Source organism: Anabrus simplex, chromosome 3 (genome assembly GCF_040414725.1).
Source record: "Anabrus simplex isolate iqAnaSimp1 chromosome 3, ASM4041472v1, whole genome shotgun sequence".
Lineage (NCBI taxonomy): Eukaryota > Metazoa > Arthropoda > Insecta > Orthoptera > Tettigoniidae > Anabrus > Anabrus simplex.
The window spans coordinates 495,107,615-495,126,567 of NC_090267.1; the positions used below are offsets into that span (position 1 = coordinate 495,107,615).

General features: G+C 38.6%; 1 protein-coding gene across 2 annotated transcripts in view; it reads left to right on the forward strand.

The window, feature by feature from the left end:
• scf (Calumenin scf) overlaps nucleotides 1-18,953 on the forward strand; it is a 74,785-nt gene that overhangs the window by 46,165 nt on the left and 9,667 nt on the right. The window contains exons 4-6 of one of the 2 annotated variants that reach the window (XM_067143657.2): nucleotides 4,769-4,962; nucleotides 8,344-8,702; nucleotides 18,652-18,858. In XM_067143657.2, the coding sequence (XP_066999758.2) occupies nucleotides 4,769-4,962; nucleotides 8,344-8,702; nucleotides 18,652-18,657 (559 nt within the window). In that variant the 3' untranslated portion in view covers nucleotides 18,658-18,858. Of the gene's footprint in view, nucleotides 1-4,768; nucleotides 4,963-8,343; nucleotides 8,703-18,651; nucleotides 18,859-18,953 lie in introns of those variants that run through there. The other variant, XM_067143656.2, reaches the window with a different exon arrangement.

An 18,953-nucleotide genomic window follows, 5' to 3' on the forward strand; every position in this document is an offset into this window, starting at 1 on the left:
TAGAGGCTTTAAATGATTATTTCGCACGGCCAAGAATAGCCTCTACCTCCTTCCCTAAAAGTTCACTACCCTTGTTTCAACAGCATTCTGTGCATGAGCAATTCTCTTTTAGAAATATCACTTCGAATGAAGTTAAAGGTGCTATATACTCTTATTACATCTAATGCCACAGGTAATGATGACATTCCTATATCGCTGATTAAAGATATCTTGGGAGCTGTTCTGCCAATACTAACACATATATTTAACTACTGCCTGACAAATGGAGTGTTCCCAGATGTTTGGAAAGATGCACTAATTAGACCCATCCCGAAGAGCTCCAAGTTAGATTCTTCTTCAGATTATCGTCCAGTATCCATCCTACCACCCCTATCCAAGGTACTTGAACGCCTAGTTCACACACAAGTTACTGAATACCTTACCAAGCATTCCCTCCTCAATCCCTTCCAATCCGGCTTCAGGAAAGGACATAGCACTGCGACAGCTTTACTACGAGTGACAGATGATATTAGACGTGCAATGGACCAACGGGACGTGATTGTACTGACATTATTAGACCTCAGTAGTGCCTTTGACACTGTCAACCCTCAGTTACTACTGCACAAACTTCGAGAACTAAATTTTAATAGTGTGTCGCTTCGGTTCTTTTCCTCTTACCTTGAAAATCGCCGGCAACGTGTGACAGTGGGAAATATGACTTCAGGGTGGCAAAGTAAGACCCTCGGTGTCCCTCAGGGGTCGGTCCTGGGACCACTGTTATTTATCATCCAAATTAATGATATATCGAAAGCTCTTAAATTCTGCAAAGTGCAAGTGTACGCAGATGATGTACAAATTTACTGTCATTCAAAACCGAGTGATATTGATACTGCAATTACTAAAATAAATACCGACCTAAAACATCTTAGTGACTATGCAAATGAAAACAGTTTACTAATAAACCCGAATAAAACTCAAGTTATTATTATTGGTACCAGTAAAAACCTATATTCCCTTAAGCAACGGGACATCTCTCCAATTATTTTAAACAATGAAATCATACCCTACTCTACTTCAGTGACTAACTTAGGAATTATTATGACTGAGACCCTAAATTGGACTCAACAGGTGATAAGCACATGTAATAAAGTACACAAATACTTATATCCTCTGAAGCGATTCTGCAATGCATTCTCGGTTCGACTTAAAGTACAACTAATTCACTCTCTTATACTACCTATACTTGACTATTGTGACACTGTGTTGACTGAAATTACCTGCGACAGTAACAAGAAACTCGACCGGAGCCTCAGTAGCTGCGTAAGATATATATTTAATCTGCGATATGATGCTCACATATCACCATATTATAAGGAATTGTCGTGGCTTCGAGTGCACCAGCGCCGTGAATTTCACATGTTATCACTTCTGCACAAAATACTTTCTACTAATACTCACAACTATCTTTCTTCACCTTTTTCTTACCTCTCTTCATATCATGACCACAATACGAGATCTGGCTCCTCTCTTACCATACCTGTAAACCGCACTGCTGCTTACAACCGCTCCTTTATAATCTCTGCGTCCAGGGCATGGAATTTGCTACCTGCGAACATTAGGGACAATCCCTCTCATCGCAAGTTTAAAGTGGCGTGCCGCGAGTATTTGTTGAGTAGATCCTGCTGACTTGCTGGATAATTGTTGAGTGAATGAAAGAATGAATGGGATGAATGAACGGATTATTGCAGTGGATTTTACTTTGTGTATTTTAAAATTAAGGATTCTTTTGTTGTCATTTTCAATATTATTACTATTGTTTTTGCTATTAATATTATTTGTTTTATTTGTATTTGTAAGTACTGTATAAGTTATGTACATGTATACTCGTCTAGTGGTTAAGTGTAAGAGAGGGCCTTGAGCCCTAACTTCGCCACCAATAAAGGCATTATCTATCTATCTATCTTCACACTAAGGTTCTGGACATTGTTAACCAACTGAAAAAATGTATTGTATCCAAAACGAAGAAGGTACAGTATAAGTTTCACATAAAGAGTTCTACATAGTGAAAACTAGCTGATGTACCCGTGTTTCGCTACGGGATTCTACATTGTATACAGAATTCTAGGTTAGGTAGTGTATACGTTGTGAGCAAGACTGTATTAAATTTTATAGCTCGTAACGTTGCCCTATACACACGACGGGGAAATCACCAAACGTCTTTTCTCACATGAAGACTGGGTTAGGGAATTTTCATTGTAATGGTAGGCACACTTGCCTACCATCAGTCACAATCAGGTTGGGGAATTTCATTATAATGGCAGACACTCACTCTCCACTTGCCTGTTTAAATCCTCAGAAACACTGTCTTAGTGTTTTTCCCAACTGAAACGAACATAGGTCCTTACAGTGACATCAGTAGGAATGGCACGAGTAAAAGCAATGCTTTCATATGAACTACCTACTCGATCAAATTAAAAACCAACTATGTTCTCACTTTTAACGAACAGTACTACGCTGCCGATCTAACAGTCCAAAGTTCCAGAGCTGGAATGACCAGGCTGCAGACAGCCGTGATCCGAGAACACACTTAGTTTTTTTTTTTTTTTTTCGGGGGAGGGGGGTCGAATAGTGGAGAGTCCCAGGGTAACTATGCCCTTTTACTAATCTGTTTCCTAGGAGTACCCGATGAGTCGGAAATTCTCAATTCACTACACTGGCGGCGGAAAAATCTATCTGACTTGGAGGCAAATTTTTCCTCCAAGCTAGAGGAGAAACGCCCTCTTCACTGCTAATTTGAACTAAAATGAATGTAGAATTTAATAAAAGTGAAGAGGAGGAAGCTCTTCTTAAGAAACGGCTCTTTCAGTGTTGAATTTTAAGTTATTTAGTTAATTGTGGTTTTATAATTTGGAAGAGGCTTAAATTGTAATTCTAGACCAGGTCATACTACTACTACTTCTGCTACTACTACTACTATTATGCTGAACCAGTGTGTTATGTACCAGCAGTATCAGAAAATGTACGAACCAGAGCAATGTCATTCTAAAGAAGAAAGTTTTTTAACTCCCCAGCTATTTCCCGCCAATATTCAGTCAGGCTGTTAAACTCGGTACACAGCAGTAATCCCATCTATTGGAGTTACGCGGCAGCATAAGAAACAAAGAACATCACAACAAACAATGGTCAGTGTAATGTTATTGTTGATCAATGCTGTGCGCTTTTGATATTGTAGGTCTTCACATTTAGTTTTCTTCCGACTCTGAAATACCACTCTTATCATAGTCGGTACGTTAAAAATGAATAAAACACAAATGATCGGAAATTGCATTCTCTATAACATTTGTTATTTAGTACTTTTCGATGGGACCAATAAAATCGGTACTTAAAAATTAAATTTTAGGCGCCTTCCCCTAAACTACAATTTCATCCAGGGTGAATAAAATTGTTTATAAATTAGACTGTAGTATCTTATTCCCCGACTCTATATACTGATTTGCATTAAATTCTGTTAACCCATTTTCTCGTGGCTCGGGGTTGATATGGACTTAGCAACAAAAATACAAATTCATTAATATCTGTGTTATCATAGCGGGTATGGTAACAATGTATGATAGAAATGTTCTGAAATTTAATTCTGTATAACTTGAGTTGTGCAATATTTATCGATAGGACCACTAATAATATAAATATTTGAAAGTTAAATTTTAGGCCTTCCCCTAAACTACCATTTCACTCAGCGTGAATAAAATGATTTATAGCCTAGATTATAGTGGCTCATCCCCAGACTTCACATACCGATTTTCATTAAATTCCCTTCAGCCGTTTTCTCGTGATGCGTGTACATACATACATACAGACAGACAGAAATTACGGAAAAGTAAAAAGTGCATTTTCTTGTTACTGTGGTCATGACCGATGCAGAAATACCATTCTTTTCAAATTCTGAGCAATGTACAGACAAAACTCTTATTTTATATATATAGATATCATTCCGAAACAAAACTAACATACATTAACAATTTTTAAAAGTCTTAATGAGTTTACTGAAGATTGTTAAATGTACATCATTGAATTGAACTTTCAAAACTCATACTTTGATCTTAATTGTTAAATATGGTATTGGTGTATACTCTTCACTGTGCTATATACTGTACTGGTTTCTAGTGCAGTGTTTTCCTTTTCTTCCATGTACTGTATCAGAACAATAGTGCATCTACACCTTTCTCATGTTAGTATAGCGCATTGTGCAAATGTAGTACTATATTTAGAGTACTTTAAAAGAGTTTGTGTTATATACATAACATTATACATTTAAAATTTGTTTTTATGGTAATGGTATTTTCTCATAACCTCTCTTGAGTGGATACCTCTCTTTAACAGACATTTTCGATTCCATTGGTGTCCATTGTAGAGGAGTTTGGCTATTTTTCTAATATGGTAATACTATTTTTTGTGTGTTATTTCTCAAGTAGAAAAGTATTTTTTTTTACATGTCGAAATTTACCTAAGTGTACATTAACTCCGTGATCACTCTTGCTTTCTTCTTTGAGAAAGAAGTAACTTAATCATAAATTATATTAGAATGGAATTTCAAAGTAAACATTCCTACATCAGAAATAATGGGAAATAGAAAAGTAATGGAAAAAAAAGATAGGAACCTTCAGAAGAATAAACAGTGGTAAATGTAAAGGACAAGGATAAACTTGCAGCTTTGACATGTAAATTGAATTGCATGGAAGAAAATAATAAATATTTTGTAATGTAATATAAAAATATTTTTCGATTCCAGACTAATTGTTGACAAAATTGACAAAAATGCTGATGGGTTCGTTTCTCAAGAAGAGTTGAAAAACTGGATTCAATACACCCAGAGGCGTTACATTGTAGATGATGTAGAGAGACAGTGGAAAGCCCATAATCCAGAGAATAAGGAAAAAATAAGCTGGGAAGAATACAAGAAGATGGTCTATGGATTCATGGATGGTACTGTATGATTTTTGGATGGTGTTTATAGTGCTTGTTCATTGCTGGGTTTTGTATTTATTGTCCAGCATCTGGGATTTTTCTCTTCCTAAGCATATACGGTACATATGAAGTTTATTCTTTCTATACCACCTTTATAAGGACTTAATAATTGGTTAACCAATTTTACTGAAATTCATTAACCAGTGGACCAGCATTAGCCATGGTCTGGTTTTTGAGGATGTATAGACCCTTCAGTTAGTGAGTCAGTTACATTTAAAAAAAACTTTTACAAAATAAAAGGTTCAAATTTCTTCATCATTTTTAAAACCTATGGAATCTGTATTCTAGCATATTTTAAATTTAAAGAATAGGTTATTTGCAAACCAGTTCAAAAGAAATTTAAAATGAGTAGTCTATGTGCATGGCTCATTTGGTTCTATTGGCCTTCAAAATCGTGATGGGGATTCTTGGTTGCACCTCGTACTGATGTGTTTTTTTTTTTTTTTTTTTTTTTTTGTGTATGTAAATATAATAGCTTTATTTTATTGGATTTGAGACAATATTCTGATTTCCTGCTTTGTACAAAAATGTTTAACAGTTAATGGAGCTTAAATTGTAATTTGAATGTAGTGGAGTCGTGCTTATCCAGCCCTCTCGGGACCAGAGGCATGTCAGGTGACTGGAAAAGCTGGATTATTGTGATTTATAGGCTACAACTTCTGTTTGTACAGTGTACATATTCAAAGAGGTTAATTTATGCACATAAAAGTTGTCTACACAGTGTTATTTTCAATAAGATAGTTGTCGATAGTAGTATGTTTATTTATTTGAAGAGATGTTTTGTGAAGTTTCCCCTGTAATCTCTTCAAAGATAGATCAAATAAAAATCTCTTTATTTGCAAATGAGGTGTCTACCTCGGTGGCAAATGGTACACTAAAATACATTATTGTCAAGCACTAAATATTAAATTAACAAGAGAAGAATATTTTCCTATAATACAATATTATACAATTTACGCTAACAATGTTTTCTATTAAACACACAGCTCATCCTTAATAAATTTATATTGTTTACAAAATTCTACTTATAATATCTCCTGTACTACTTACAAATATAGTCAACTGATATACAGTATGTGGAATTACTTCAAATGATACTATACAACTGGTATAAGATTAATATTTACATTGCATTTACTTATTTACTTTTTTTTTTTTTACCCGTTCTGGAACCTAAGTAGCATAACGACCTGCTGCGTCTTAACCAGAGCCCCTTTTGCCACCACTTTTCAGAGTTCCTGAAGGGCCTTCACAGCTACCGTAGTGATCCCAGGGCCCTCGAAGTCCCCACTGTACTTCACCCCTACAGGCAGTCCCCTACTTTGGCTGTCCAAACTCCTTAGATCAGGGGATGGAATTAATTTATTCACACACATTTTTTTATTTACAATAACCTGCACTGGTCGAATGCCCTCTAACACTTCAACATAGTATGCCAGGCAAGGAAGATCAACAAAAAAGGCCAGACTTCAGAATGGCTGGATTAGGAGATTGTACTTGTGTATAATGCTCACACTGTTTTGGTTCAGTGGATGTGTGTGGGTGTGATGGAGTATAGGAGTGGATGTAAATGATAAGATCGTCAATGTGACAAGCTATTAGCACAAGATATTTACGCTATATACCAAAAGATAAATGGGCATCCATGGCAGTAAGTACCGTATATTGAACCCAAATATACGGTAAGATGACTCCCTAAATTTATTTTGATTTTCAAGAAAAAATATTATTCTTGAGAGTCCCATTCGTAAGTGGTATGAAATGAAAAACACTTTTGCATCACCTAGTAGTAATATTGTAAAAAAAAAAAAAAAAAAAAAACTTAACAAATACTAATAATACATAGTCAATCTAATACAAGCAATTCTGTCATATTGAAAAATAATCTCAATTTCGTTTTTAGTTTTTGTTTTTAGTCATCACTTTCACCACTTGACTCTTGAAAAATCACAATTTTCTTTCCAAAGAATGCCATCTTCTGATCCATCCATCTTTGTGATTAAATGGGAGGTTGAGACGGCAACTGCCAGAAGTAAAATCGGACCAAACGACAGAATTCTCTGTCAAGAATACTTCAATAGCGGAGTAGAATTGAACAGAATTATTAACATTCGTGCAACTTCGTTGATGGTTGCAATCTTTTGTTCTGCTGTTTGGCGGCAAATGTGTATCAGCTCTAGCTGCAAAATCAGCTTTCAGTTTTTCTTTCATGGTAGTTACTTGCCTTGTGAATAATGAACCCTAAAAATGTGTAAATTATTGATTCAATTTATTAAATATATTTTCCTGCATGACAGGATTCTCATGTATTATAGAAACAACACACACACATAAGCACAAGCATATGAAAAATCTAACAGGTTAGAATCTTTAAGCTCATGGTTGATTATACCCATTTATTTTATAATACTGTAATTCTTAACCTTATCACAAAATCATATCACATTGGAGTCTGTGTATATCAGTATAATTCTAATTTTCACACCTCACACCATCCATCAAATGCATTGTTTGCCGCGCAGAATCCCATTTCGCTGGATATGAGTGATGGGGTGGAAATTCCACTGTTTGGTTCGAATCTATTCCAATAACAGATCTGAAGGGAATCTACTTGCTCTTTTTTACTCCCATTCTCATTTTTTTCTCATAATCTTTGTCCTTCACCAATTTTTGAATTTTAAAGGCCAACAAAAATTCTAGTTTCAATTTTCTTGTTTGATAAAGGAAAATTTTATTGAAAGATACTTCAGATGGGCCTCTTATTGTGTTAAAACCCTGACAAACTGCTCCATTAAGCCCAGTTTGATGTGTATGGAAGCCAGACTTTTTCAGAATCTCAGACTATTTCATCAGGACATTTTTAGTTCCAGGCACAAAGTGTCTCTTGAGTGCCAAATTGGTATACTCCAATGCTTTTGTTTTGTCTGTCTGTTCACATAAATTGCAGGGCATTTTCATGCACCCAATTGACACTAATAGCATTCCTGTCATCACAGGGAAGATGACTTGGAGATTGTCTCTGTCTCTTTGTGTTGCTCCTTTTTCGGACTTATTTTGTTTATCCAGTTGTATGTTCCTTTTCATTTTCTTATCCTTCTATAAATGACTTGATTTGCCCCTTGTTTCTTTCCATTACTCAGATTAGCCATTAGTATTCTTCATGTTCTTGCATATGTCGTTCATGGGCCACAGGAATAGACCATACTCATTCCCATTATACAGTATCAGTATTCCTCAGGAATCAATAAAAAGTTTCCATTTAGTGCTATCATGTTCAGTTTCAGTCTTCTATATTAGCAGGCTAAGCTAGTAATTATTTTTAATATATGCTTTATATAGATATGGATTCAAATGAACTGGAAAAGAACGAAGAAGGATTTTCTTACCAGAATATGCTTAAACGAGACCGACGGCGATGGGGAGTTGCTGATTTGGATGGTGATGATGCCCTAACAAAGGAGGAATTTGCCGCTTTTTTACACCCTGAAGAAACAGGCCACATGCGGGATATAGTAGTGCTGGAAACCATGGAAGACATCGATAAAGATAAAGATGGCAAGATCTCTCTAAGTGAATATATTGGGGATATGTATCGTGGAAGTGAAGGGGAGGAAGAACCAGACTGGGTAAAGAATGAGAGAGAACAGTTCTCTCAGTATCGAGACAAGGATGGAGATGGATTCATGGATAAAGAAGAGGTAAGTGGTGTTTTAGCTTTCAACAGAATATATTTAATTATACGTTTATATCATGTGAATACAGCAGACCTGGCCAACAGCTAGAAACTGACCTGCAGGTCTCTTTGTATCTGATCATTCCTAATTCTGTCCTTCTTTGTTTTTTGTACATTTGATCTAAGGAACTTAATTTCAACAGCTTGCAGTTGACTTACTTCTCTTTTATGTAAAACACAACTCTCCAGGCTATACGTCATGATGGGCAGGAGAAAACAGAGTCTGTTTAACCCTCTGAGGAACTTCCTTGTCCCATACTATGTTTCGTACTTGATAGAAGAAGTTGGATCCTTTTTGCACCCTGTTCAAAACTTTGTTCTTGGCACTTCCATCATTCGTTATTGTACTCCCCAGATATTTAAAGGTATTCACATATTGTCTTCTCTCCCTCGAGGGTGAGGTTACAAGGTGAATTTGTCCTGCTAACTTTCATTACCACTGTTTTGCTCTTGCTCACAGTTAATATATATTCTAACTTGGTGTTCCAAAGATCCAGTCTCCTCTGAACATCTCTCTCAGTTTCTCCCCAAATGGCAACTTCATCAGCAAAAACACATGCATTAAGACCTTCCTTATCTATTTGAGTTCCTTTATAATCTAGGCTGTAAGGAGGATGTTTTAGTGATGTTCAGTGAATTTCTTCCAGCTTATCACGTGTTAAAGTTGCGGTGTAGTGATTGGTTTATTGTGGAGAATAATGACGCCTCGGATTGGTTGCTGATGTCGTTTGATGTGTTTGTCAGCTTTTGCATTGCTCAAAAGTTAACACTAGTAGGCAGCATTCACTGTTCTCCATTCAGGGGAAAATCAGCTATCAAATTGCCCATAGAATCCCAAAAAAAATGTTACAGAGGACCCTTCCAACCGACAAGCACCCTTTGGGCCTTTACTCCTGTCTTATCACCCCTGTCCGACTTGTTGGCAGAATGATCAGCGTACTGGCCTTTGGTTCAGAGGGTCCCAGGTTCGATTCCCGGCCGGGTCGGGGATTTTAACCTTCATTGGGTAATTCCAGTGGCTCGGGGGCTGGGTGTTTGTGCTGTCCCCAACATCCCTGCAACTCACACACCACACATAACACTATCCTCCACCACACTAAAACGCAGTTACCTACACATAGCAGATGCCGCCCATCCTCATCGGAGGGTCTGCCTTACAAGGGCTGCACTCGGCTAGAAATAGCCACACAAAATTATTTATATACCCCATGCTTGCTTGCTCACATTTACAGGTATTGTGATTGACGCAAGTTTCATCACATTTTTGTTGTTTGGTTAGGAGATGAGGAATCCATTTGACACACCTACACTTCTTAATGGTCAAGGTCATCACTGATGATGGAATGAGTAGTGTTGTAAATTATTCCTGTTGCTGATGACATTTTGGAAACCCTTATGTGACCCTCTATTTCATTAAGGTCACAAACAGCATGAATATTTTTCTCTGCAACACTTGTCCGGGGCTGTTATTGGTGTGGTTCGTTTTCCACAGCTTCCTATTTCTAGTGCTAATCAAACTCATCTGTCTTTGAAAAGTTTTGCCTCCCAAACTGTGCCTGTGTTTTCAGTATTTCAGCGAGTTTGACATAATCTTTTGCAAGAAACTTCGAAGGAATGTTGCACAATAGATGGATGTACTTCTTGCTCACTCCTCTCAATACTGTTTGGAGGAAAGCATTAACCTTTCAAGCTGTAATGACTTAATAAATCGTTATAGCCGCATGGCTTCTTAAATGGCCATGACAGAATATTCCGTCATAGCATTGTGATTGTCTTTCAGTGATGGGTATGACGACTTATTCCATCGTAAGATCCGAGATCGCTTTTCTTTGTGCATGAATGTTAGTTTCGAGCTTTGCCTACAACAGCACTCTCCTAAAACCACGTGACTGGGCGAAATGCTTTCGTTCTGCGCCCAGCTGGCAGCCAGCCAGTACCGGCCGGTACCGGCCACCAGGTTGCTGAGAGTGGTAGATAGTGCATTATGGCAGGTACAAGTGGAACTCGGAAATATCTGCGAGAAAAAGAACTATTTGATTTGTTACACTGACAATTCGGAGAGTGATACATCATCTGATAGTGAGACTAATGTTGAAATGTCAGGAGATAGCGAGTGCAATAGTAAAAACGACTCAAGTGAACGTGACGGTAGCACTAGCGGTGATATTCAGCTCAGTGTATGGACGAAGGTAGGATCTGAACGGCCGAGATTTACATTTACGGCGCATCCGGGACTAAATGTACAAATTGAAGACGCAAATAATCTGCTAGAATATTTCCAATTGTTTATCCCTCCTGAATTACTGGAACTAATATGCTCAACAGTTTTTAGAAAGCATACAGACCTTGAAACTATATTCGAGAGTGAATCAGTGGACTGACACAAATAAAGATGAAATTATGACTTTACTTGTATTCTTTCTCTTGCAAGGCATTCATCAGTTACCTGACAAGAGTTACTTTTCTCGTGGACAGATATTAGAGACAATAGAGTTAAACTAAGGTCCACCTTTTCAGTACAAAATATACAGAGTTTAAATTACATAAATCATTAGGGACTAGTTTCAGCTAGTCCTAATCATTTATGTAATTTAAACTTAATAATACTTTAGTTTAACTCTATTGTAATCATAGTTCAGTACGGATCTATCATAATGAAACTTATTTCATTTAATTAGATATTAGAGACCCCAATATTTTTGGAACTGTTATCTGAAAGAAGTTTTCATCTCCTTCACAAATTCTTACACTTTGTCGATAACGAAGCATACGATGAAGCCACATGTGGTCCAAAGAAACTTTACAAATTGACACCAATTCTGGACCACTTGAATAGCATATTCCGAAGTGTGTACACACCCGAAAGCGATGTGTCTGTAGATGTGTCTCTTATGTTGTGGAAGGGACGTTTGTCGTGGAAAGTTTTCATACAGTCTAAGTGCACAATATTCTGTATCAAATCATTTCAACTGAGTTAATCTACGTTTGGTTACGTGTGGAATTTCTTGGTGACTCCCTGAAAAATGAACCATTTCAATCGTAAGTTGTTTCCCGTTGCTTTCCTCACTGTGACAGATTCTCTTTCCTTGCCCTTGACACTGTAATCATTTTAATAGCGTGATAGTGAGATGAAAACCTGATGAAAATACCTGACCAATTGAAAGTATCTCATCGTAAGAGTCTGTTGCTTTCCTCAGCGAGCCAGACGCCTTGCCCTTCGTACTATGATTATTTTTGACAGCTTAATACATATTCTGTACTTCTTGAACCTGATAAAAATACTATACTACACAAGAGTATCTCACTATATCGTCGCTGCCGGAACAAAACCTCCTATGTGAAATATTTTAGCTTAGAACTTTGGCCGGTAAGGTTCTGTTATCTAAGGTGCAATAATGCATGAATATTGTCAAGGCATTCTCGCTCTTTATAATGTATGTGCTGCGGGTCAGTATATCTCCAAAAATATTATCACATAGGAGGTTTTGTCCTGGTAATGACGATATGTTACTTCCCAGTACCTTATGGAAAATGTGCCGCTATGTTAGTAGCTACTCAAAAGAAATGTACCACTTGAAAGGTTAATCACGGGAGTTGGGTCAGGTATTGGCTTTACACATTCCCACCCTTCTCCACTCAAGGACACAAACTGGTCCCATTGGTACTTCAGTTCCTGGGTGAACATTCTGATTTATAGTTGTTCTACTTCTGTGTTACATAATTCATTAGCTTACCTTATAAAAGTAGCTGCAGATAAATTGCCATGAACTAAAAGTTGTATTACATCTGTAAGCATTTAGTAGAAGAGTGATAGTGAATTCTTTCATATTTGAAATAAGAGCTGGTAAGGTTCAGGTAAGCAGCATAAATGCTGTCTTTTGCTATAATTCTTCACAGAAGGACCATTATTTGGGAAGACTCAGATCTCTGAATGCTTCTTTGATTTAGAGCCATTTTGGCAAATACAACTTCCACACGTCTGATGTCTTGTATGTGTCATGAGATCCCATTCTTGAACCAGCAGGCTATTTTATTGCATCATTCAACCTTCTAGCCAGCTTTAATTATTTCTGCGATTGCTTAGTGGACGTTATTTTCTTCCCTCAAGATCAAGTTTCTGCGATGGCTACAAGGCACGTGTTTGTCAGTGATTCGTCTCGAGACTTCTGGCACCCACCATGGCAGTATATAAGTTTTCGTAAGTAGCAGTGGTATCTGTGTTACTTGTATGAAACTTTTTACCGTATAGCACTCAACAATGATGACATAATGGGACTACTAAGATACATTCTCGTTACTCTTTTGCCTACATTTTAACATTACACCTACCCAACCAGGTTTTTGACAGTGTTGGGGTGAGAAAAGGCTATTGCTAGGAAGATAATGGCTATAGCCTTAAGGTACTTCCTTGGCATTTGCCTGGTGTAAAAATGGGAAACCATAAAAAACCATTTTCTGAGCTGAACTCTGAAATACGTAGGTGGATCAAAAGGTTAGTTGCATTAAGGCCGCTATTAGCCGTGGGTGACTAGTGGCGCAACTTGTGAATACTTGCTCGGTTCATACCGGGCAATAGTCAGTTAAGAGAATGGCGTCCTACGAAGAACTTCTTGATCTTCTATTAAAAAAAGGAAAAACCGAAGGGTTAGGAAAGTGCGGAAACATCCTATATTTGTTTCTCGGCTGACTAGAGGATTATATTATACATTGTTTGACGATCTAAATGAGGATGATAGTAAATTTTTCAATTACCTGCGCATGTCAAAGTCGTCATTTTGCGAACTGCTTGGCCACATAAAAGAAGAAATAACGGGAAACGATATAGGACTAAACAAGTGTTTCCCAGTTGAGCTGCAATTCACTAATATAGCCATATAATGGATCAATGGTACTTGTAAATGAAAACGATTATAGAATTTATATGGGCATTACATATTGTATTTCCATATAAGAGTAGTAAACGTTTTATAACTCTCACAACCGGGCGAGTTGGCTGTGCGGTTAGGAGCACGCAGCTGTGAGCTTGCATCCGGGAGATAGTGGGTTCGAATAACACTCTCAGCAGCCCTGAAGATGGTTTTCCGTGGTTTCCCATTTTCACACCAGGCAAATTCTGGGGCTGTACCTTAATAAAGGCCACGGCCGCTTCCTTCCAACTCTTAACCCTTTCCTATCCCCTCGTCTCCATAAGACCTATCTGTGTCGGTGCGACGTAAAGCCACTAGCACTAGGGTTTTGCTTCGAATTCTGGAATAAAGTTCTTTAAAATGCTGTTCCAAGAATTCAGTGTGTTTATTTTGTCAGTGTAAGCTTCAGTTCTGGAATCCCAAGTGACCGGTTTTCATTCTACCTCAAAAATGGTCTTCAGTATTTATTTGACTTTCAAATAATTTAGCCATCTCCTTCATTTGCTGTTGTACTTTATTTGATGTCTCCATGTTCAATAAATAAACTATCTTAATAAGTAGTATATATTCACTCTACCAGAGCACGAGACCAAACAAAGTAATGAGGAAAGATAATGGTTAGGTGGATCGCTGACTCAGTTGCGTTCCATCGTCCGCATTACGTCAAGCTGGTGTGAGAACACGAACTTGAGTGACGTTGCCGTATGCACGGGGAGGTACATCGGGCGACTAGTTGTGCCACTAGTCGCACACGGCTAATAGGCTACATTTACTGCAATGCCCCGTAAAGCAGTTGAGCAACTAAAAGTCGCCAGAGCAGTTACCGGCTCAGATGACGGCCGGCAACTAGTTTCTCAGTTGCGCCACTAGTCGCCCGCGGCTAATAGGCTCCATTTGATCCAATGGTCCGTGACTCGCCAGAGCAACTAGTTGCGCCACTAGCCTCCCTGGCTAATAGCGGCCTAACGCGGCCCAGCAGCGCGCTGTGTGTCTCAAACGTGGGCACACCGGAGAAAGGGACAGACACTGCCCACACGTCTGTTAGGCAGGTCGCTGTGGTGTCTCGTCGCCAAATGCAATGGCGCGTCAACTGGACGTTCACTCCAAATATGAGGTGCGTGCGACAATCCAATTCCTATGGGCCAAAAGGAAGAATTGCATGGACATTCATCGTGAAATTAGTGCTGTGTATGGGGAGCGGGCCATTTCCCAGCAAGGTATCGTAAAGTGGTGTCAGCAATTCGAAGCCTGATGCACGGATATCACGGACAACCATCGCTAAGGCAGGCCCGTAACATCCAGGACCCCTGCAAAGTTCAACAGTGTGAATGCGATCATTAGACAGAACCGGCGCATTAAACTGAGAGAAATCGCGACGCAGCTGAACATGTCATATGGCAGTGTGTTCGCCATTGTTCACGAGGACCTTGGATATCGTAAGCTGTGTCAAAGATGGGTCCCACGTCTTCTCACCGATGAGCACAAGGGACAACGTTTCCAATCCTCCCTGGCATTTTTGCAACGCTATGCCACAGACGGCAACGGGTTTCTGCGGCGAATCGTCACAGACGACAAAACGTGGGTCCACCACTTCACCCCCGAAACGAAGCGAATATCAATGGAATGGGTGCACCCCTCATCATGACAACGAAAGAAGGCCAAGATTCAATCTTGAGCCGGTAAGGTTATGGCGACAGTGTTCTTTGACATGGAAGGTTTGCTGCACGTGGAATTCCTGCCGAAAGGAACGACGAACAACGCGGTGTAGTATTTTCAAAATGTTGCACCGGTTGCGTAAAGCGATTAAAGAGAAGTGCCGGGGTAAATTGAACACCGGTATGATTTTGTTGCACGATAACGCAACATCTCACAAGGTCCACCAAATGAGAGAACTGCTGCAGCGTTTCAAGTGGGAGTTCTGGCAACATCCACCCTATAGTCCTGACCTAGCGTCATATGACTTTCATCTGTTCGGTAAGCTCAAAACGAAGCTCGATGGTCGACGTTTCCAGACCGATGAGGAGGTGAAGGCCGCTGTCTCCGAGTGGTTGCAGAACGCTGGAGGAAATTTCTATGCGTCCGGCATCGACAAGTTGGTTGTGCGTTCGCAGAAATGTTTGGAGTCTCTTGGAAACTATGTGGAAAAGTTACGTTACAGTGTATGTCGTTATAGTCGTGTTGCTGTTGTATAGGTGGTGTAATAAATGGCCATAACTGGGAAGTGCAACTTATTTTCTGATCTGCCCTCGTACAAGATTGCAGTTACACTTGTAGCCAACTTGGAAAGATAGTTTCTCTTGATAAAAGTTTGTTAAGAGTAAGGAGGAAAACGGGCATTTCTGTGCTGGTTGCAAACAGCATCAATGAAGACAGTTTTATGCCTGTAGATACTTTTGATTTCTATAATGCTGTAGGAAGATCAATGAAGACAGTTTTATGCCTGTAGATACTTTTGATTTCTATAATGCTGTAGGAAGATCTCCTACCTGGGTTTCTCATCTTGATAGTAAGAAGTGACCTACTACAGGGTTTCTAGAAGAGTCAGGCATTCCTTTCACTTTACTTGTGCCAAGCTCCTCACTTCAATTTTCCTATCCAACTTTCCTTGGTCAGTTTTTGTTTTCTTCCAGCTCTAACAGTATTAGGTTTGGTGAGGCTTCCATTTTTGTGCCTTCTATACTCATCCCTTTCTTTTGTTACACCTTAATTCTTCAAAGTGTCTGACCACTTTTGCCTATGATTATAGTTAATAGGAGTTGATTTGCTTGTCTCTTTAAACAGTAATGTCTTCCACCACCATTTACTAAAGGGTTCACTGTTGATCAAAATACTCGTACAGTCAACTCTCGATTATCAGAGTGTGGATTAACCATGGAACTTTTTTTTTTTTCACGTGATATGTTATTTACTTGTGAATTGAACGTAGACTCCATAAACTCATCCCTCCACCATAAGCAACACAGTGTAGTGCTGCGTGTGTTCCAGTCGCCTTGTACACAGTCTGTTATAGAACTTCATAGTTTATACAGTGTGAGTTATCGTTGGTGAAAATTTCACGTGATATCTTGAAAACTAAGTAACATATTTCTTTGATTATCTCCCTTGTATTGGGAACAAAAGGAAGAGAGATTTTTAAAAATTGAGGTGGGGTGTTTTTATAGGTTCTCAAAATGTTTGAAAAATCATAACTCTTAAACTTCATTTGATATTTCAATGGTTGTTTTTTATAATGTGTATATTAGCTTGAATAAGCCGCAAAATATTTTTCAGACCATTCATTCAGGTTTTCTGCCTTAAGGCAGGTCTTGTCATGTGATAAACCTCTTCCACTTTTCCTGTCCATAGCCAAGTTCGTGCGGTTAGAGGTGCGCAGCTGTGAGCTTGCATCCGGGAGGTAGTGGGTTCGAATCTCACTTTCGGCAGCCCTGAAGATGGTTTTCCGTGGTTTCCCATTTTCACACCAGGCAAATGCTGGGGCTGAACCTTAATTAAGGCCACGGCTGTTTCCTTCCAACTCCTAGTCATTTCCTATCCCTTTGTCGCTATAAGACCTATCTGTGTTGGTGCGACATAAAGCCACTAGCATAGCCAAGTTTTTCATGTCAGAATATTTCTTTCCTTTGATGTTGTCCAGCATTTGATTTTTCCTTTTTCCTTCCTTTTCTTTGAAGTTTTCTGTCAGCACTAACCTGTAGTTCAGTGTGAAAATTTGCAAAATAGGGAACACAACACACCAACCTTTCACTTTAGACATTCTGTACTTACACGTGATTCACAATTTTCACCTGCACATCGATGGTGCTGGCTTGTTGGAACATTAAGACAACAAATCACACTGCAGATTACAATTCTCACTATTTGATTGCATAATACTTTGGCTTGAGCACGCAATTGATGCCCGGTAAGATTGTCAAGTATATACCACCTTCACCCCCCCCACACACACACACACCCACACACAGAATCCTCATTGGAATGCACAGCTGCATCTGGTGGTTCAGTGTATATATCCCTAATATCTGTGTCCTCTTCTTCCAGTATTTGTGATACTTCCTCCAACGTAGGACCACTGAAGGGGAACGAAAAATAGGAATAGAAATTACTGAACACGCTGTAGCATTTCAAAATAATTATGCCCATCTCTATACGGACTGCTAGTGTATGAACGAAATTTTACTTCCCACTATTCCAATTTCTAATATCAAGTTGCAGGTTTAATGGCATTATCATAAAATGCTACTTTAAAGGATGTGCAGTATGATATGGTACCAACAACTTACTTTCGTAGTACAGCAAACAAATGGAAAGTAATGGTGATCATACTTATTGATACCCTTCATTTCATAATTATGAACATATTTTGTTAGTTGAAAAAATTAAATAATTACATTTAGCGAGATGCCATTGTCACTTCAAAGAAAGATCCCGTGTATTCGATGCCCTGTTGATGAAACTCAGCGAATGCTACAGCCAAGCCAATGAGACTGACTTATTTTCAAACTAACAGTCCTTCATTTGGTATGTAAGGTTGCCACATTTTTATTGCCGTCATCCATATAAACAAGGAAACTCACGCTATTGCACGCTGGTACCATTCAAAGTGCTGAACATATTTTGGGAATGGCGTATCCTAGGAGCATCTGAAGCAACCAGATTTTGCCCGTTGCAAAATCTACTATACTGGCATTAAAACAAAAATAATGTTTTCGACACATCAGATTCTGCCTTAGTTCCACAGATATGATATGCTGGAAAGTGCTTCCAAGTCAGTACGTCTAAAGGCAGTTGATCTACAAGACAGTAGGTCCATAAATCAAAAAAAAGTTGAATGAGGTCTAAGGCAAGAAGGTATAATGCTCCAAAATGTCTAAAAGTGAATTAGGTGTAAGTAAAGCATGTCTAACAGCTATTTTGCCATAATTAGTAGATACATACATTATGCATATAATAATGCCTTGCAATTACTGTGAAAAGTGATGTTTCCATGGTGTCACATTTCCTCTTCAGGTTTAAGAATTCCAGTATGGCAACTTCAATGGTTTCAGCCAGTAAAGGAAAGAAGGTCTTGGTTCACAATAATTTTGATTATCATCTTGGACTAAAGAGCAAAGATGACCAGAAATTATACTAGAGGTGCTTTCGAAGGGATATTTGCAGTGCAACATGTATAACAGGACCAATGGAACAAGATCCAGTACATGAGCTACCGGCTGAAGCTCCATACAACTAAGATGGATGATCTTGAGTAGGACCAATAAACAAGGACCTTTTTCTTAGCTACAAAAATTTATTGTTAAAGTTTACAAGGC